The sequence below is a fragment of the Myxine glutinosa genome, chromosome 9, assembly GCF_964187855.1.
Source record: "Myxine glutinosa chromosome 9, kmMyxGlut1.1, whole genome shotgun sequence".
NCBI lineage: Eukaryota > Metazoa > Chordata > Myxini > Myxiniformes > Myxinidae > Myxine > Myxine glutinosa.
In genome coordinates this window covers 79,271,224-79,293,346 of record NC_136269.1, presented here as the reverse complement: position 1 = coordinate 79,293,346, position 22,123 = coordinate 79,271,224, and the positions used below count along the sequence as shown (strand labels likewise).

Below are 22,123 nucleotides of genomic sequence, written 5' to 3'. Positions count from 1 at the left end.
TACCAACATGTAACCCCCCCTCCCCAAAAATATACAATGGTAGGGTCCATAGATAAGCTTGGAATTGGGGTCCTCCTTCTGATTCGCCATTTGTTTCTCTTTATTTCCCTCTTCCTCGTACCTAGTGCTGCTAACGCAATAAATGGGGAGGTTGTTATAAGAGGATCGAGTAAAACTGAAAACGACAGCCCGCACACCATTTCCTTGAATCTCACTATTGCATATTTAACATCGAGGCCGCCATGTTGTTAAGCGGTGCCGAGCGCTCGGTTCCGTTGGAGTGCGTGCTTGAACACCTTTAATCAAGTGAACCGTTTGGCAAGGATAGCAAGTTCCTTGTTAATGGAACACGCCCTTGGTAAATATTTTCCATTTTATTTATTACTCTTTTTATATTTCCCTTTCGCTGATATGTGGAGTATTACTCTCAGCTCAGTTTGTGCATTTACCTTTAGCTCACTTTCATTTTTGTTCAGCTGTAAATTTTGAAGCTGGCAGGGGTTATTGGTGACAAATATTTGGTGGTATTCAAATAATATTTACCTCTTGTCTTCCTTGCGAAATGTATCAAATTTGAATGATAATCCAATTTTACTCTATATAGATTGCAGTAGATTTTATTTCTTCAACGTCACGTCAACTTTAAAGCATAAGGACAAAATTGCTTAATCTAAATTGATGTTGAGTTATATAAATCTTTCAAGCTGTAATCTTGAGTGAATTTTAATTGTATAAAAACGATTTTTCACAGCTCTGTATAAAATATAGATACCTATTGAATATTTATACAGGAAGTTGGTGAACGCGGGAAACGTGTAACTGTGTGAGCGGTTTCAGTGATTTCGCCATCTGCGCCGTTTCGATATGGGGATTCACGGTTTAGCTAAACTCATCGCTGACGTCGCCCCAACTGCCTTGAAGGAAAATGACATCAAGACGTACTTTGGTGAGGTGTTCGGCCCATTCATTCGCGTACCTGAAAAACTTGTCATTTTCGATTTAGGCCGATGATTGATAGTGTGAGACAACGTTTGCGATAGCCGGAAGAATGAGTAAAAGGACACAACGAGGACTAGTTCTGACAGGAAAAGTGGGTTGGTAAAAATATTAATAATGTAATAGGTTTGCCACGTTGAGTGCAATCAGCTCAAAATGCATTCATTACACAATGACATTGACATGGTGTTTCAAAATAACGGAAGGTGAGGCAACACCAGGCTGAACTACAAATACTGCAGTGAGGTGTTTTTGATTATAAGAAGTAGGCACGTTTTTGCTTCATGAACATACCCATTGTTTTGTTTTGTTTTGTTTTTATTTTCGGGAGTGATTGAGGCAGCTGTCAGTTGCCTATACACCGCCCAAATAAAGGTGCATATCAGATGAACGTGTTGCATGCTTGGAACAACATGGCCTATCTGGCAGTTGCTCTGCTAGTGTAGTGGCAGTGAAGCTAACACAGGGAACTTTAACGCAGTCCTGAGAATTTGGCCCGTCATGCCTGTGCTGCATCAACACTCCATCAATCAATCTATCCATTTATGGATTCCGGAGGCAGGCAGGCCATCTCGGGTCACGTACACGTCCTTGATGTGTGAAGTCAGGTGTTCAGTTGTGGCTCGCCATGTCTTTTATTAGTCCTGGCTGTGGCGTGGCTTTAAGGGTAGCAAATCCCTGGTGTTGGGCTAGCGGCTAGGGTGCCGGCTTAGGATCCAAGGATCCTGAGTTCGAATCCCGGTCGATCGCTGAATTAACGCCAGGGGGGTTGACTCAGCCTGTCATCCTTCCGAGGTCGGCTAATTGAGTACCAGTTCACTGGTAATTCCCTGTTTGTCGTTAAAGGCGGCAAAAAGGGTTGGCGTCAGGAAGGGCATCCGGCCGTAAAACATTGCTTCAAATAGGGGACCGAAAAACAACAACAACCACAGTTCCCGAAAAAGGCCAACCCCCGCTTTGCGGGGAAAAATGGCCTCTAAAGGTGGTTATTTTTTTTTTATTAAGGGTCACGGAGGCACTCTCTGACCCTTGCGTATTGCGTCCCCATTGGTGCGCGCAGCCTGGTGGTGCTATGGACTCCGGGGTCTCACAAAGATTAATTTTTCAGAAGCGGTCTTGTCAAACAAAAGGTCTTGGGTTACCATTTACTATTGAGATTTATGCATGTATAAAATGTACTGAAACTAAACCTTAAAAAACTCTTTGCTTTGCCTCCAGGTCGGAAGATCGCCATTGATGCATCCATGAGCATTTACCAGTTTTTGATTGCTGTTCGGCAAGATGGAAACGTGCTCACGAACGATGATGGGGAAACAACTAGGTAAAAGGATGTCATAGCTCATACCTTAGTTTTTAATTTAGAGAACATTGTACATTTACATTTTCCTTTCCTCCTCTGCCCAAGGGAGGGATAGTGATCTATTACATGGATCATTATTTAAAATGACTTTTTGAGGTTCTATCTCGATTTGGATTAAAATTTATATGCGATTGCTGCTTGAACCATTCTTTGTGGATGTTAAACATCCCACAGCACTTTTGGAAAAGAGTAGGTCATTGTGTGTGAGTACCCTGGCAAAATTTTGATTTCCTGCCCTGATTTACAGGGGAAAACTACATCAGCAGTGCAATCCGAAATGATGCAAACCCACAGCCATGTGTCTGTGTAAATATGAGTGATTACCTGAATGCTGAGGTGGGTAACCCTGGCCCTTAATATGTTGGGCATGCGCCATGCAGCTATATAATCATTTGCTCACTTCGTCAGAGCAATTTGCGCTGTCTTTGTACAATATTTAATTATTTATTACCCGATTTAACAATCTCCCAATTTATACTTTCGCGATCTATTCTGGCATCTTTATCAGCTTTGGTAGTTATGAAAACGCTCTAACGTGAACAAAGGTTTCTTTGTAAAGGCTTATGCATGTACTTCATAGCAGACTTTTCAAAGTATAATTTGTACACATTTAACCTCAGAAATGTATATGTGCATGGCTACAATACTGGGTACACCAAGTGTTACATCTGAGTGGAAAAATAAAGTTTCAGGAAACAGTAAGTATGCTGTATTATGTTGTTCTGTATATATTGGAGTATCCGAGTTTGAAGCATCAGACCTGCTACATGCTTCGTTTTCACTACAATGGTGATGTGGACACCTCACTCAAAACAGTGATGAAAGAAGACACCACGGTGAAGTGGCTTTTGCCACGATATTTTGAGAGGAAAGCAACCAAACATTTTGACATTTTTCCTCCTCTGAAATTGTAGACTCATCGGAATGTTATACTAATTGAAAGATGAAAGTAGAGTCATATTTCGTACCTCATAATATCTGGTTTAGTGATGAAAAGTGGTAATATCGGCAGGTCTAGGGCACGGAACGGTGCCAACGAGAGTGCACTTGGCACGTGCATAACGCAGCACCGGAGGGCACGGACACGAAAAGCAAGTTCTGACGTCATCCATAAACGAGTGGTCGTCTGCCAGCGAGTGACTGCTTTGCCATCACAACAAATGGGACCCGCGTTACACATAATCAAGTTTCGAGCGATGCGGGTTTCTTTTCACTTTTGCTGGGATGTGATTGGTGCATAACTGGGCAGACACGACAAAAAATACGACAAGATTATTGCGAAAAAAATTAACTTTCTGATTGATCGATTGAATAAGCATCAAGGGCATTCTTCTTAAGGTATTTCTTAACCTACACACCCAGTTCATTTCACGAGTCATTTGTGATTTAAAAATGAAACTGACATCACAATTATTGTGAATTTGGTGGACACCAAGCGTTATGCACGAATCACTTATTTTGCCACGCATTGCACATTTCAAGGAATTTTAGAAAATGTAAAAAAACAACACAAGGAGACATACTAGATATCAAACATTCCATTTAATTACAATTTGAATAATCAATGAACCACCTTTAGAGGCCAATTTTTAATTAAATGCATATTTTTAATTAAAGACGATGAAATAAAAATTGACATAGTGAGAATGTATAATTTTATTTTGAAAAATATGCCATTTTTGTCTTGTTAACTCAACTGGACAATGTCCAGCTGAGTTTTTGTCGACACCCAATGTCCGTCGTCTGTCTGTCGTCTGTAAACAATTCGACGTCTATGCTCTAAAAGTCACAAATATTGATTAAATTTGATGAAACTTGTTATGCAGCATCTTTAAGACATAAACTAGTTTGGGATTGCATTTGGGCGTTGCACGCCCAAAAATGGGCGCGGCAGGGCGGCCATATTGAAAAATCAATTTTTGTCCATCTGCAACTTCCTAATGTAGCTAGAAGGCTGAAACTTGGTGTGTAGACAGTATGTAACAAACCTCAACACATATATTACGGGTTTTGACGATGTCCGAAAAATGACCTCGTCGTGACCTATGACATGACTTGACCCATAAACATCAGTTTTGACGACGTCCAAGCTCTAAAAGTCACAAATACCGATCAAATATGATGAAACTTGTGCCTTTTGCCACTTAAAGATATTTGAAAATTTTCATTGTTCTGGTTTCCATGGAAACAAGACATAGTGCATTTTGTTATACATTGCGTTTCCAGAGCAGAACTTACTCACTCATCTTCTTATGAAAATATAACAAAAGAAATCCTGTTCACCACTCCGGACTTTTCTAGTCCGACACAAGCACGACACAAGCACGACAATGCCATATATTGTGATGTCGCATTTTTATGAAATCACAGTGCCAATACCATCAGAGCATGCAGTATACTGTACAATATACACAGTATATCGGATCGTCACATTATGGGTATCGCGTCTTGTGATTGGGGTAGAGACATGAAAAAAGTGCATATACATATATATGCATATCAACAGATATATATAATGTCTGTAGGTATGCATCTATTTGCATCGTTATTTTCAAAAACATTCTTTCTTTTCAGCACAAATCTCTATACTGAACTCCTGAAAGTATGCAACAAATGGACCCATGTGTGTGACTAATAGACTATCACTTCTGTGTGCAATCAATCTGTCACCCAAGTTATATGTGGACATTCTCCGAAAAGACTCGTGGCATGTTTTTCATCATCACAGCATGCAAATTGCGTACTTTAATATTGTAATGGTTTTTCTCTAAATGTTGTTGTGCACAGAGTTCAACGCATTACCACTTTCCACACCGACTATATATATGTTCATCGAAAATAAACTCTGGCAACAACAGATTCCTGAAGAACAGTCGTACAGTTCAAGATCGAAATGTTGGAAAGCTGTTTACTAGAACAATCAGCAGGAACATAGTAAAAGAGCATCTAGCATTTGTCCACTCCACAACTAAGCAACTGTTTTTCCTGTCTATGTACTAGTCTTTCAAACTATTGACAGTGTGAGAATGTATGGATAATTCAAGAGAAAATGACTAAGTTGTAATGTCACTTGAGTCCAATTCAATGAATAATGAATATGTGTGTGTGTGAGGAGGTGGGGATTTGATGAATGAATACTTAAACCCTGTTGAACACATCTATTGAAATATTCAACATATCTTGATTCAATACCATACATGTATATTGTTTGACCAAGTCTTTCTAAATAAATTCAAGTCTGAAATCTGAGAAAAGTAATTGTAGTTTTGCTTTTCATGCCTCACTTAAAACTCAATTTTTTCTAGTTTCCTGTTTAAACATGAGATACCTTCAACGTTACTGTACCTCTTTAGCACATATAAACGATATAGTTTGTGGTTATATTATGCATATTCTAACCATATTGATATAGACCAGTTGAGTTCAGGTTCCCTGGAACCTCTAGTTTTTAATTGAGGGCATTTTATTTCATCTGTGCAAAAGTGTACCCAGTATTATAGCCATGCACATATAGATGCAATTACTAATTTGTAACACTGTGGGGTAAGTATTCTATGAAAACCATCAAGCTTCAAAATTTTTGATGAACTTTTTCAAATATCTAAGTAACTAGTCATAGGCATCCACAAACATCCTTGACCATGTTGTGGAACGTTGGCCGAGGCTCTTACTTTTTCTTCTGCCCTCACTTTTTACGTTATTTCTCTGAAATAACCTCATAGAGTGGGTCCCGGTATCCAGACGTCCGTCCGTTAATATTTGACAAAAACATCTTCTCACAAACTACCCAACCGATTATGGACCAAGTTGAGGATGATGCATCAGAACAGCAAGATCTCATGGGGGTTGTGCACCCCATCTGGATGCTCCCCCTATAAAGGAGGTGAAAGGGGATTTTGCCCTAAATCTTGGTATTTCATTCAAAAATCTTCTCACCCGCCAGAAGTGATCCATACCAAACTTGCCACAAGGCATCAGGACCATGCCCTAACCTTAAGTTGTGCTCCTCATGGTCGTGCCTTCCCCGGAAAGGGGTTCATGGGCCTTCTCCCCTAATCCCTCATATTTACTTAAAACATTTTCCTCACAAACTACATGACAGATATGGACCAGGTTTGGCATGATGCATCAGGCCATAAAGGTCTCATCCACCACAAATAAGAGGCTGAAAAAGGGGGGTTTGTCTCAAATTCAGGTAATTTATTTTGAAATATTTTCAGAAACTGTGGGGAAATAAACCGTCAGTCCCATTGGGGCTATTTTTTTTAATGTCAATTTTGTTTTAGGGATTTCGGAAGTATCGTGCTCTGCACGACGTCTTTTTCTTGTTTATTTGTTTGTTTGTATGTCTATGAGAAGGATATCTCAAAAGATTGTGGATGGATTCGGACAGAATTCAGTAGACAGGTTGTGTGTGTGACCAGGACGGATATTAGAATTTTTGAAGTCATTCATCACCATTGAGAAAAAGGGCCAAAAACTAAATATAGCATTATATTTCAAAAAGTTATGGACACATTATGATAAAACTTGGTGGATGAGATGGGTAGGTGAAAAGAACAAACCAATTGGATTTTGGTTCGGTCCGAATCCAGATCTGGCCTATCATCGGGATATAAAACATAAACTGTTAACCTGGCGGAGGTATGTGCTCTACCGAGTGCCGTTCTAGTTTTTGTTAAGGTCATGTTTGGATATTTTTGCATCCATTTCACCTGATTGTTGAGCTAACTACATGATGCCTTGTGCTTGTTGTGTTTACTCGCAGCCACCTCATGGGACTCTTTTATCGAACTATTCGTATGGTAGAAAATGGCATCAAACCCGTGTATGTGTTTGATGGGAAACCACCACAGATGAAATCTGGCGAGGTATGTGTTTAGGAATGTCAATTCTCAGCGGAAATTCAGAAAATCCTGCTTTATAACATCCCATTCGCTGTGAACTTAACATCTCTGTGTTTAACTCCTCTATTTTGTCCCTCATCCCTGCTGTTACTGTCCTTCCCTCTCTTTCTCTGCTCTTTTTGTTCTGTGACATCCTGATACGTTCTGTCTTCCAGCTCCTCCATGAACCTCACACTGTTTTCCAAGAAAACCCTCAAATTTATGAAAGTTAATTTTATCAAAATATATTTAGTTCGGTATTGTCACATGAATGGGCTTCCCGTGCCTATAGTTTATTTGTATGAAGATATGTTCAGTTTGCGTCATGACTACTTGGTCACATCCCAGGTGCTTTAATTATGTGCATAGTTAACCATATTACACAGGTGGAAAAGTGAGCATTGGAAACAATCAGTTTCCCTTTCCCCCATACTGCAACTCACATCCTGCTACCACGTCAAGGGTTTTGCAGTAAGGTAATTAAATTGCTTGCGCTATATACATCTAATAGGATGATCCAATACCCACATGCTATTAAGGCCTTGCCTGTGGCTTTTTTGAAAGGATGGAGGTGGCGGTGAGAAGAGCGGTTGTGCACAGTAGAAAACTAGATGGTATTCATAGAATACTTACCCTGCGCAGTCAACTTGGTGCGAGCCAACTCTTCTGTTTTTGAAGGTTTTTGTTTTATTCTTTGATCCAATATGGCTGCCAGACCACGTGAGCGATGGCATCATTAATTTATATGCTCTCATATAAATGTTGCGTAGATCACACTCAAGAAATTTCAAACTGATCAGACTAAGCATTGTCCCTGTTGAATTATGACGTCATAATTACGGTACCAATGACGTCATTGTTAACAACACTGATTCCCCATGCGGTGTTCTTTACAATGAGCCAAGTTGAAATTTTTTCCATGGAGCGGTTTTGGAGATATGGAGGTGTAACGTTTTTTGTTTTTTCCAAGATGGCGCCTGTACCACATGACCTATGACATCATAATTATTAAAAATTTCTACAGCAGGAGGTGCTCCTATGTGAAATTTTTGTGTCCATCAGACTATCAGTTGCAGGAAAAAAAAAATCATTTTGATCTGATCAAGCGTTGTACTTGTCAAATTATTACGTCATAATTAAGGTACCGATGACATCATCATTAACACATCTTATTACCCATGGGGAGTACTTGACAATGAGCCATGTTAAATTTTTTCCATGGAGCGGTTTCAGAGATATTGAGGTGCAACGTTTATCGATTTTTCCAAGATGCCTGAACCACATGACCTATGACGTCATAATTATCATAAAAAAATCTACATGAGGATCCGCTCATATTGTGATCATTTTGTTTCCATCCGACTAACATTTGCAGAGGAAATTTTTGTTTTCATCCTGATCAATTCAAGCATTGTACTTGTCGAATTATAACGTCATAATGAAGGCACCGATGACATTATCACCAACATATCTTATTCCCCATGGGGAGTGAGTACTTGACAATGAGCTGTCTTTCAATTTTTTCCATTGAGCAGTTTGGGAGATATAGAGGTGCAACGTTTTTCCAATATGGCATCCGTACCACATGACCTATGATGTCAATATTATGAATAAAAAAAAAATTATACAGGCGGAGGCACTCCTATGGTAAAACGTTGTGTCAATCGGACCAACGGTTGCCGAGAAAATGAATTTAAAAAAATGCAGACACGTCACATGTACGGACTCAACCGAAACTGCCTAACCCTGCTTTTCGCTTCGCGAGCAACAACAACACAACATGCATTTTAAGGCCATTTTCCCTGCTAGAGCGGGCTGCTAGAGTTCCCATGCTGACGGTAATATTCATCTGCAGCAGTGGCATAAAGTCAACATTTTTGACAAAAACATGATATCACCAAGTTGCCGTGGGGATTTAACAATCCATGGTGTTGGAATTTACTTGGTAAGAAAATAGATAAGACACCAATGCGGTTGCAACAACAGATGAAGATATTTTATTTTTTATCTACTTCCTTGTTCTGGTACAAACTTCGGGTATTTTTGGAGTCAATTTGGTGGGACTTCAGCTTGTCCAGCCCACACAAATCATGCCAATTTGCAACCTCTGTGAAGCACTATTCGCCCGACCATTACATCTTTTGCCGATGCAGATGCTTGGGGAATGAAGATGCTAAAGAGTACAGATGTCAGTCTATAAACAAGGAACTACTTAATTTCATTATTTAACAATCAAATCAATCATCATTACTAAGTTAACATTTTAAATAGGGTGGTGCAAAAGACGATGCATTGTTTTTGGAAGGAAATGTTTTTGTATTTTTCTACAGCCTTTAAAACTTTTACTTTATTACCACTCTTTTTTTACCACAGCCTTTAAAACTTTATTACCACTCAAAAACTTTTACGCCACCAAAGGGTAGATATAGGTTATGTTTTAACCCCTGTTTGTCTGTCTGTCTGTTTGCGAATAAGATATCTCAAAAAGTTGTGGACGGATTCAAATGAAATTTGGCAGAGAGGTGTAGTGTATGTGACGAGGCCGAAATGATTAGATTTTGGTGAAGATCCGGATTCGGATACGGCTACTATAATTTTTAAAGTGATTCTTCACCATTGAGTGATGGTGCTAAAACCAACATATAGCAGGATATCTCAAAAAGTTATGGATGGAGGATTTGGACAAAACTTGGTGAAACAGTTGTGTGTGTGACAATGAAGAATCGATTCAATTTTGGTGAAGATCCGGATCTGGCTATTATAATTTTTATGTGATTCTTCACCATTGGGAGATAGGGCCAATAACGATACATAGCAGGAAAGCTCAAAAATTTGTGGACGGATGATTTTGATTAAATGTGATTCTGTATTGTGATTTTCTGGTTTCAATTGAATTATAAATCGCCTTGTTTGCACTTCCTAAAACCTCCAGTTTAGCAGTATTGTACCGAGACAATATTTTGCCACCTCGACCAATCAAGTTTTCTGCTCGCTCTCTCAGCATTCAGAAATATCAAGATTCAAACAAAATGGCGGCTCATAGGCACGAGATATGCTGCTCGGAAACGCAAAGCAAGATTTTTAAAAGTCCCTTCCCAATGTCCCTTTTCTCAAGGTGTTCTATGAAATCTCCAGTTTTTGTTTCATTCCTTAAAATGCCTTCAGCTCTTCGTGATTTCTCCCAAAATGAACAACGTTTAATCATACGTAACTGAACCCTTTTGAGTTTAATATCCAAGATCATTTTGAAGATAAGTATAGAAAGCGAATTGATGTTCTAGCAAAGCATCAAAACTGTCACCTTTTAATTTTAACAATTTGGTGTCAAAATCTAGCTTGGATTTCCAAACAATTCTAAGGAGAACTTGACCTCAGGCTTTACCCCTGCCCACTCGCCTTGTATATATTAACCCTATAAATTAACATGTACAAGGCCCTCAAGCGTTCCCCCAGCCCCCTCGCCTTGTGTATGTTAACATCTTCGGGGTTGACGTTCTCATAGTTTGTTCAGCAAATTATCTTCCTCGTTTTACACATGACCATTGACATACCTGATGTTTTTATTCTTAACAAAAGCAAGTACAGTATAGGAAGCTAATAATTAGTCTTCCAGAAAAGTGTCAAAACTCACATTTTATTCTTAACTTTTATTTAATTCTTTTGTTTTAGCTTCATGATAAATAACCACATTTTTATGATTGAAATTGTACAGTTGAAAAGTAATACGAGTTTAATGGGTATGTCTACTGGCATTGTGTGACATTGAGCTAATATGAGATGCTAATATGAGCTAATATGACATTGAGATGTATACCTGACCACCACATAGCATGTATACCTGACCACCACGATCAATGAACTTCAACGATTGATGCAAAAAAGACAAAGACATGAACTACACTTCACTTACCTAAACGAATATAAACAACGAGGGATCGTACCTAAAGGTTCTCCTCATTAAAAAACGATCTTGCTTTGCAACGCAAACCAATGATGACGTCATCACTGCACGTTGGAATCTACTGCTATGGAACACTGCTCAACAACTACTGGAGATTGTAATAACACAAGTAAAAATAAAATTAATCAAATTGAATGAGAACATCAGCCAAAAGAAGGAGAAGATGTGGAAGAATGTGAATCCTGGACAATACCACCACATAATGTGCTCATTCAATGATAAGCTAATGGCTGCTAAACACGACATTGTTAAAGTTAAGGAAAGGAAACTTAAACGTGATGAAATGTTATGCAAGCATATAAAACCATCTCAAGAGAATACACCCATTGCAAACAATAACCAGGTAACTCCAACCACCACTCCCAACCACTTTTCTCCAACCACTTCTGACCAACCACTTCCAACCACTTCCAACCACTTCTCCACCAATTCAACCACTCCATCTTCAACCACCCCAACCACTCCAACCACTTCCAACCACTTCTCAAACCACTTCTGACCAACTTAAGCATAAACACGAAAATCGACATTATCGTAAAAAACAATACACAAACCGCAGACATCATTACATGCAGAACCGTTCCTCCATGGAAATGAACACAGCTGAGGTTGAAAATAGTCAAACCAACAACAATAGAACTTCTACTGCAACCAAACTTGTAGATCTACCTAAACTCGGGATCATCAATCTTTCCAATCATTCCCTCAGTGAGGCGGAAATAAACCTGCTCTCTAAGGGTTTAAAATTTTGCCCAATCGCTCCACAAATAGACCAATTACAATTGAAAGAAGATTTAAAAGATTTCTGTAGGCGAATGACATTAAAGGCACACTTTGCTAAAGTACACCCAGCACCGTCAACGCCACAACAAACAACACCAACAACCACGCATACAATCACATACACCGATACTAATACACCACAACTCACTTTACCTAAACCAAAAAGCACCTGGACACCACGTGTTGACAATCCATATCTACATGTCTATATGGAACAAGTGAGCAATGAAATTGAAAAGGTGGCACAAAAATATAATTGTTCCAGACATAAGGACAATCTTACAAAGGCAGAGCGACGAGCACTTCACAATCTCCAAAACAATGAAAAGATAGTCATAAAGCCAGCAGATAAAGGTACTGGCATTGTCATTATGTCGACTACCGATTACGTTGCAGAAGGTAATCATCAACTACATAGTGATACTTACAAAGAGCTCCCATCCGACCCTACCCTTTTACATCTTGAAGAGGTTAAAAAGGTAGTAGATTCTATTCGGGTGGATAAAACCATCAAATCTCGCTTGGTTCCGAAAGATCCTCATTGCCCTAACCTTTATTTTCTTCCTAAAATACACAAGGTAAACAATCCAGGTAGACCAATCGTATCTGGCTGCACATGTCCAACTGTTCTAATATCAAAATTTGTTGACTGTCATTTACGTCCTCTCGTGTTGAAGCTCTCCTCATACCTCAAGGACACAACCAGTTTTCTGACCCACATCCAAGGATTGAACAGAATATACTCACCTTTCAACTCCCAAACCATTTTAGTCACAGCAGATGTTACATCCCTCTACTAGACTGGTGGAAAAATGTTCAAATTCCACTTCAGGGGGTACGGAATGTTAGGAGCAGGCATCCATGTCAGCTAGTTAATATGACCCATACTGAACATATTTCAGGTGGATGCCCATTGATTTGGGCCTTTTTAATTTTTTTATACCAAAAACAAAATGGCCGGACAAATAGAAAATGTATAACTTAGAAAATGTCTGATAACTTCAGTTGTACTGAAGCTGTGGTTCTGAAATTTGACATATATCATCGCAGCAATACCAGTAAAGTGTCCAAGAAGTATTAGGCCATTCCATAACGAATTGATAAAGTTATATACAGATCAGTCACAAAAATGTACAAAAAATCTCAAAGCTGAACTCTGTTAATTTTCAAATCACGCGACTTATCTTGACTTTTACTGTGGGTATGTTTGTGTAGTTTGGTATATTTTACTCCAGTGATACCAGTAAGATGTCCTGCAAATATCATGCCAAACTATACATATTTGATAAAGTTATGTGCATATTTATATACAATAGTCAGATTTGACTATTAAGAAAAATATGTTAACCTTTACCAAAAATATGGTTCTGAAATGTTGCATTTGTATCTCATTGATACCTATGAATTGTTCTAAATATATGAATTGTCCTAAATATATTGATGCAAAGATATTATGTTTTAATCACATGTTAAAATCATTTATTATATAATAAATTATTTTAGCATAATGTGATTTTAGCATATGTGTTTAAAACATAATTTCACCAAATCATTAGGCGTTAAACCTCTCACAAACTTGAAACTCATTATGGAAAGATTCACGTATTTTCTGTTCGTATCCACCATGTTGGGCGCGGCCGGAAGTGCCTCGTTATCAGGTCAGCTTCACTTCCGGTGTTTCCGCTTCCGTTCAGCGTCAGTGTTGCCTGATGTTCAGACCGATGACCGATGTTTGAGATGAACTTCAGCTTTTCACCAGCTATACAGGTGCAGCATTGATCTTTTTTGGCTTGAACACGGACATCTTTGCGACGGGAAAACGCTGATTGAAAAGTTTGATACCTACAGCCCGCAGTCCGGCTATCGTGAAGTCGGGCTGCACAAATTTCAATTTTTTATAGGATTCGACATTACGGCAGTAATGGGACGGCACGGTCGGGACGCCACGTAAAAATGCCGGCAGAAACTGGCTATCATATTATGCAATTTCTGATGTTTGCAGGATGTGGTGAACTGAGTTGAGCTTCAACATGGAATCCAAGGTAAAATGCCAGAGCCAAAAGCGGAGTTCTGACACAAGTACTGACTGGACCCTCTGCATCTTCTGTCAAAACAGAGACCCAAAGAAACCAACGAGAAACCTCGGAGACGCCGGAATTCAAAGAGTCCGTGAAGCCGCTGCAGAGCGCAAGAAGTACAATGACTCTGAGAACTGGCACACTGTTGAAAGAATTCAAAACATTGACTTTAAGGAAATCACAAAACAGACTGAAGTCCTGAATCACAAAGACTGCTATTCGACGTTTACAAGTTCGTTCAAAATAACTCGACTCAGGAAAAAATATGAAAGCACTCTTGCCACCTCAAGCAGTGCACCTGAGACAAGTTCACCACCGAGACCATCTCTACGCAGTAAACTGTCCATTATGGACACTGATTTGTGCTTTTTCTGCCAAGAGAAAAGTTGCAAACAAACGTATTTGGTCGCTACCTTTGATGTTTCTGACAAAATTCTCCAAGGAGCTCAAACAGACCCTGTGTTGCGGTGTCGCCTGGCAGGAGTAAGTGATCTCGTGGCTGCTGATGCCAGGTATCATCTTAAGTGTTATGTACAGTTCAATAGAAAAGCATCGAAATCTAGTACAAGCACAACTCAAACGTCCAGAGATATCTGCTTTGAGAAAGTCGCATCTGAAGTATCGACTGGACTGGCCCGAGGTGAAATCTATACGCTTCTAGACGTTTGGGAAAGGTACAGGTCTTTGCTCAGCGAATTCGGCATTGACGCTGGACCATACCGGGACAATAAATCCCGCCTCAAAGAGAAACTACACCGACTTCTTCCAGGACAGATCAACTTTGTACCTCAACTCGATCCACATCAACCACAATTGTTGTTTTCCACACTGTCATCTAAGATCGCTGTTCAGACACAGAAAAGGCGTTCGGATGAAATGGAGACAAAGAGAAATATGGATGATCTTAGGCCAACCCAGTTCTCGCGCTCAGAGACAGAAGAGTTGTTGACCTTGCATCACTGCGCGTTACGCATTAGAGGTGACATCAGTTCTCGTCCAGGCCTAAATAATTGCACGTCAGTTAGTAAGGAGAGTGCCGAAAAGATTGTACCGGAGAGCTTGTTTCTATTCCTCAGTATTTTGCTGTCTGGGGAAGTGGACGGACAGGCTGACGATAAATTTGTGAAGCGAACTGCTTTGAGCATAAGTCAAGACCTAGTCTACGCAGTGTCGAAGCACAAAACGCTCACACCAAAACACGTTGGACTTGGCCTAGCAATTCATCAGGCAACACGTTCAAAATCGTTGATTGAACTCATCCATCACGCAGGACACTGTCCCAGCTATGACCAGATACGTAGACTGGACACAACTCTTGGAGTTCAAAATCTGCAACACTTCGCAGATTGCAACAATACTCCTGTCCCTTCAAAAAAAAAAAAAAAAAAAAAAAAAAAAAAAAAAAAAAAAAAAAAAAAAAAAAAAAAAAAAAAAAAAAAAAAAAAAAAAAAAAAAAAAAAAATCATCCAACAAGTTCTGCCAATACGCTGCTGATAACATCGACATTATCGAAGAAACGTTAGATGGTATGGGGACGTTTCATGCGACGCAGATGGTAGTTTACCAGAGAGGGACCCCTCAACATCAGCAACAGGAAGTACTTCCTCTTGGAAAGTCAAGGTCCTTGAAGGTCCCTCCCGAACTTCATCGTTTGGAGAAAGTCACTCGCCAATCTTCTCGAGAAGATCCTAAATTCACAGCCACCTTGAATGAGACGATGTTTACCCCAGATGATCAGGTGTCTGACGAAGCTTCTGCCCGAGATATGGCCTGGATTCTCTCTCGCATCTATGGCTCTAACAGTGACGATGTGCCAGCGTGGACCGGGTTCAACCAAGTTACAACACAAGACAAACACGAGCTCTGCACAATCGGGTATTTGCCGCTCCTCAACGCCCCGGCCCACGAGAACAACACGCTGTGGACAGTTATGATGCGATGCCTGAGGATTTCCAACATTATAAATCCTGGCCAGTCCACAGTCATTACTCTGGACCAGCAGCTGTACTGCAAGGCCAAGGAAATACAGTGGGCAAACAGTAATGAATGCAAAACGATATTCTTGCGACTTGGGGGGTTCCACATTGTCAAGAATTTCATGTGTGTGATTGGAAATCATTTTGCAGACTCTGGTCTTACGGAGGTGTGGGCGGAGAGTTCCGTTTTTGGAGAGAATACAGCTCAAAATAACATGCAGGCCAAATCGTACAACCGGGCTATTCGTGCACACAAGCTAACATTTGAAGCTGTTTGGAAAACACTCTGGCCGACATTCATCGTATGGGCTAAAGATCACCAAGTAGAAGAAGTTGAGCTCCAAACATTATCAGTCCACGTCGTAGAAGCTTTGGAAGCACACAATGAGCGAGATGTGACCAGCAACAAAGTCAAAGCACTGAAAGACGCAGTTCAGCACTCCAGAATAACAAGACTGTTGGACGACTTCCAAGAGACACAACCACCCACTACCAGATTTTGGGTGACGTACATCAAAATGATCTCCATCTTGTTGCTGTTCCTGCGTGCAGAGAGAACTGGAAATTGGAACCTACATAAATCGTCCTTTGCTGCAATGTTACCCTGGTTTGCTCAGTATGACCACGCAAACTACACTCGCTGGGGGGCAGTTTATCTTGCTGACATTATGATCCTTGAAACAAGCCACCCCGATGTTCACCAGGAGTTCATGAATGGAAATTTTGTGGTCAAGACAACCAATAACACATTCAATCAGCTATCGACGGATCAAGCCTTAGAGCACGTCAACAAAGTCGGCAAAGTTGCCGGTGGTCTTGTAGGAATAACGAGATCAGAAGGAGCAAGAGATCAATGGTGCCTCACATTCAACGAACGGAGCAGAATAGTAGACGACACAAGCGCCATGTTGGACATGCATGCTACAGATGAAGACTACAACCCTTCTTATGTAAAAGAAGCCGGACCCTCAAGACTAAAGCGGGACAAGGAAGATGTTCAGAAGATTGTCGACCAACTGAAGAAATTCGGCATTTTTCAACACCAAAATCTAGCTGTCGTTAGCCTGGCCACTCGAGATGTAGCTTCTCCTCAAATAACGGAATGTCTTCTGACAGCACATGCACAAGGGCAAGACAAATTGAAAGAATTTGTGGGCTTACGTCGCATCACGAAAAAAGTGGGATTCCATGACAAGCTCAGACAGTCGAAAAGCCTGACACTGAAAAGCATGTATCAGGTCCAGAACAAAAATTCGACTCTGAAACAAAAACTCGTCAAAGCAGACCGTAACCTCTTTCAACGCTTGCTTGTTTCAAAAGAAGCTGGACGCGAGGTGGACCTGAATGAAATCCTCAGCCATGAACTTTCGCCGGTTCCTCTATCACTTGCAGACACATCCGGAGCAATGCGATCCACAAACAAAGCAGCTCTCGGAAATATCCTTCAGACAAGAACAACTGTAGAGAAAGAGCCGCCGACAGCAAATCTGAAAACGTGTGTAATCATCGATGGCCAGGCACTTGTTCAAGCAATCGGCAAACCTGCAAATGCCCACAATTTTGGACAACTCGCAGACCGGTTCGTAGCCTCTGTCTTCAGTCACTTCAGTGACACTTGCTCCAGAGTTGACGTTGTGTTTGATAGGTATGAAGCACATACCATCAAGGACACCACTCGGATTTTACGGACCGGGAAAACCCGGCCAATACGTCGCAAAGTGGACAACAGGGATGTGCCATTACCCGTCAACTGGAGGCAATTTATTGACCTCCCAGAAAACAAGCAAGACCTGGAACACTTTTTGAGCATGGAGCTCATTCGTCAAGCAAGGTCGACTCAACCGAATCGTGAAGTCGTGACATCTGGCGGATTCCATGACCGAACGGCGGTTGAGTCATCCCGTGGAACGGACGTCAACTCCCTCAAATCAAACCACGATGAAGCTGATACCAGAATATTGTTACACGCCAAGTCTGTGACAGATCTTGGGTTTGAGCGTCTGATCATTTGTTCCAGGGACACAGACGTCCTTGTTCTCCTCGTTCACTTTGCCAGTGACTTATCTGGAGAGCTTTGGTTGCAAACGGGAACAGCGAAGCAACGGAGCTTTGTTGCTGTGCACGCTGTAGACCTTGATCGAGCTCCCCGCCACAATCTTCCAGCATTCCATGCCCTCTCGGGCTGCGACACAGTCAGTCAATTTTGTGGCATTGGCAAAACAATAGCATGGAAAACGTTCATCAAGAACTGTCCCTTATTGGACGGGCTCGGACGCGGCACACTTACTGAAAGAACACTGACAGATGTAGAGAGCTTCATCTGCAGACTGTATTCAAACAATGATAACAACACAAACATCAATGACGTGCGTTTCAAAATGTTCCTCAAAGGTCACAAAGAACCAGAGAAGTTGCCACCAACCCGATCTTCTCTGAAGCTGCATATCAAGCGAGCACACCATCAGTGTACAATTTGGCTCTCTTCACTGATCGCACAACCAGATATATCTTCCCCGGTGGGAAATGGATGGAACAAGGACGGTACAACTGGAAATATACTTCCTCATTTGATGAGTGATAAACCATTTCCAGAGGTTTACCTCAAGCTTACACAATGCCAGTGTAAGAATTGCGAATCTCACAGATGCAGTTGTCGTCTTAAGGAGCTAAGATGTACCGCTGGTTGTGGTTGCGCTGACGGAACGTGTCGGAATCCTTTGAACAGTGCCCAAGATGACTCGGACTACACCACCGAAGACTGATGTTAATATTATCCCAACACAGTTTTTTTTTTTAAATCAAACGAACTTCATCAAAGTATGTCCGTACATTTGTACAAGCTCAATATAATGCATCAAGATGTAATTTTCTTAGATTTTCAGAGCATTTTTTCATGTTTGTCTCTCCATAGGGAAATAAATAGATAAAATATCACTTAGATCGTTTGAGGAAGATGTGTGTATCTATCTATAATTCCAGTAATCTCTGTCTGTACGTCTGTACGTCTGTACGTTTGTTTGTCTGTGACCGCTGTTTCTCGACAACCACGGGTCCGATATACTTTTAACTTGCCAGGTATATTGCTGGGGACCCGAGGATGTGCCTTTTCAAGGTTTCATATTAATCGGACAATTACTTACCGAGCTATGTCCAAAAAACGATTCAACCAATCAGAGAGCAGCGAACGATCGCGTGTGCCGAACGTGGCGGGCACACTCTGCCTCGGATGGCACATTTGAGAGCGTATTCATTTATTTCACGTTTGCAAACTATGTTGGCGTTAAACTATGTTTTACAACTAATAAAAACGAATTTGCGATTCATTCGCTTTCCTGCGCGTTTGTGCACGCGATGGCGATTTCTTTACCAAACTCCGGAAGCCGTTCGCTTTGGACCAAACCATTGCATGTAAATAGAGGGGGGGGGATTGTCACCACTCGCAAGCCGTTCGCTTTGGACCAAACCATTTCATGTAAATAGAGGGGGGGGATATAATTTTAGATATAGATATAGTACGGGCATGCCCTAGTTATTATAATATGTCCAAATACAGCAAATTTCATTGTTATCCTGTATAAATACAAAGTTGTGTAATTTTATTACAATCCGGAGTTTTCGGAGTTTTCGATAATGGCGGCCACTTTGTTTTGGCTGTATAATATTTAAAAAGGCCAAATTTGATGGGCATCCACTTGAAATATGTTCACTATGAACCACTTTAACAGTCTGACATGGATGCCAGCTCCTAACATTCCGTACTCCCTAAAGTGATTTCTAGGCCCCTTTTCAGATTTTGCCTCTAGTCTATACACTAATATTCCACATTCAGAAGGCCTGTCTGCATGCCGAAAAGCCCTCGATACACGACAAGTCCCAATACCACCTACTCAAGACCTTATGCGCCTATTAGAACTGACACTCAAACTGAATAATTTCCAATTCAACGGACGACATTACATTCAAACTCAAGGTACCGCTATGGGTACCCCTGTTGCACCATCGTACGCTAACATCTTCATGGGAATGATAGAGGCCAAGATCAATGCACAACCTCATCATGGAATCTTGGAAAAATCCTGTGTACGTTATATTGATGACATCCAGTTCATCTGGTCAAAATCCCCCCGTAGTCTCACCCAATTCCAAAATGAATTAAATTTGATTCATCCGACCATCAAGTTCACATTCGACAGCTCACAGTCCGAAGTTCACTTTCTAGACACATCACTCACGCTTCAAAATAACAGACTCGAAACAGAACTATACACCAAACCAACAGACACTCACTCTTACCTTCTCCCTTCTTCATCTCATCCTAAACATACAATTGCAAGCATACCATACAGTCAAGCACTCAGAGTAAGACGCATTTGCTCAACAAAAATGGCAGAAGAAACTTCTCTCTGCCAATGAGAAACACACTTCATTGCAAGAAACTATGACCCTCACTCTGTGCAAGAAGCAATAACCCGAGCAAAACACATACCGAGAGCAGACCTTCTGACTTACAAACCCAAACCTGCAACTAACCGTGTCCCACTGGTAACCACCTACTCTGCTACCTCATCCCAATTGCCAAGTATTCTGAATAAGGCCCTTCCTCTCCTCCATCAATCAGAAACACTCGGCACCACATTTCCTCAACCTCCACTAACATCATTTCGACGTGGTCGGACACTCAGGGACCTCTTGGTAAAAGCAAAGCACCCACAGCCCCACAACAAAGAAACTAGGATCCCTGGCTTCTATAAATGCACAGCAAACAAATGCATTATTCACAAGCATTTACTAGAAGGAAACAAATTCTGTAGTTCTAGCACTGGACAAAAATTCCCCATCACCTCCTATATGAACTGCAAATCTACATGGGTCATATACCTAATCACTTGCCAAAAGTGCACCAAACAATATGTTGGAAAAACTGAAAATACACTCTACACACGATTTAATAACACCCGGTCAGAAATCAATAACTTCCACACCAGTCAGGGCAAATCTCTACCTTACACGATACACTTTAATCAACCGGATCACTCTATAAATGACATTCAGATCTCTGCCATTGAATCAATCACAAATCGATAACACACCACGATTCTGAAACGTGAGTCCTTTTGGATACACAAACTTCGGACAAAAGTCCCTCATGGCATAAATTTTGATGACTAAAGCATATTCCCACATCAACCCAATCAAATTGTTAACCGTAACCCATTCATTCATTCATTCATTCATTCATCATTCATTCATTTATTCATTCTACCTTTATATGTCATTTATATAAATATATAAATATATTATATGAATATAAATGGGATATGAATATATGCTTGTATGTTTATGTATGTATATCTCTATATTTGTACATGCACGTGCACCCTAACTGTAACGCAAACGGTCACTTCCGTTGAACTTGGGGCTGGTGAGTGAACTTTGGCGTGGCTCTTCCTTCTGTATGCATTTTCTACACACATCACACATCTCACACACATATCACCATACATACTTGACTGATATACATGCCTGCTGTTTTTGTAGACTCAGAAGAAGACCTTTGTTGGTCGAAAGCTTGTCGACAATTAAAGATCGACGTCCTGAAGCTACGTCCGCGTCTTATTTAATCTAACGATTATTTATTCAATACAAATGAGACGCCCTGCTCGTACTTGGGAGTTTCTACTATTTCTTACAGTTATATATATATATATATATATATATATATATATATATATATATATATATATATATATATATATATATATATATATATATATATACACACACACATATACACATACATACATACATCTATCTATCTATCTCTATCTATCTATCTATCTATCTATCTATCTATCGTCCTGTGTTGTCACTGAACTACTTTCTCAAACTTTTGTGAAATCGTACCAAACTTCTGGAATGCACATATCTCTCCCGTCGGTATGTCCTAAGGGTATTTATTTTGAAAAAATTTCCAATTTTTTTTTTTTTTTTTGGGAATTTTTTTCTTTCAACTTCAATTGTTTATAAAATGTGATATCACGTATATTACAAATATATTTGTGCAAAATAATTGTTTGAATTAT

The 22,123-nt window shown here is 40.3% G+C and overlaps 1 protein-coding gene across 2 annotated transcripts in view; it reads left to right on the top strand.

Moving 5' to 3' along the window:
- Positions 1-784: 784 nt before the first annotated feature.
- The window catches only part of FEN1 (flap structure-specific endonuclease 1), a 47,109-nt gene continuing 25,770 nt past the window's right edge, over positions 785-22,123 (top strand). Inside the window, exons 1-3 of one of the 2 annotated variants that reach the window (XM_068128956.2) lie at positions 785-946; positions 2,215-2,317; positions 7,125-7,227. In XM_068128956.2, coding sequence (XP_067985057.1) covers positions 865-946; positions 2,215-2,317; positions 7,125-7,227 — 288 coding nt within the window. In that variant the 5' untranslated portion in view covers positions 785-864. Of the gene's footprint in view, positions 947-2,214; positions 2,318-2,603; positions 2,693-7,124; positions 7,228-22,123 lie in introns of those variants that run through there. The other variant, XM_068128957.2, reaches the window with a different exon arrangement.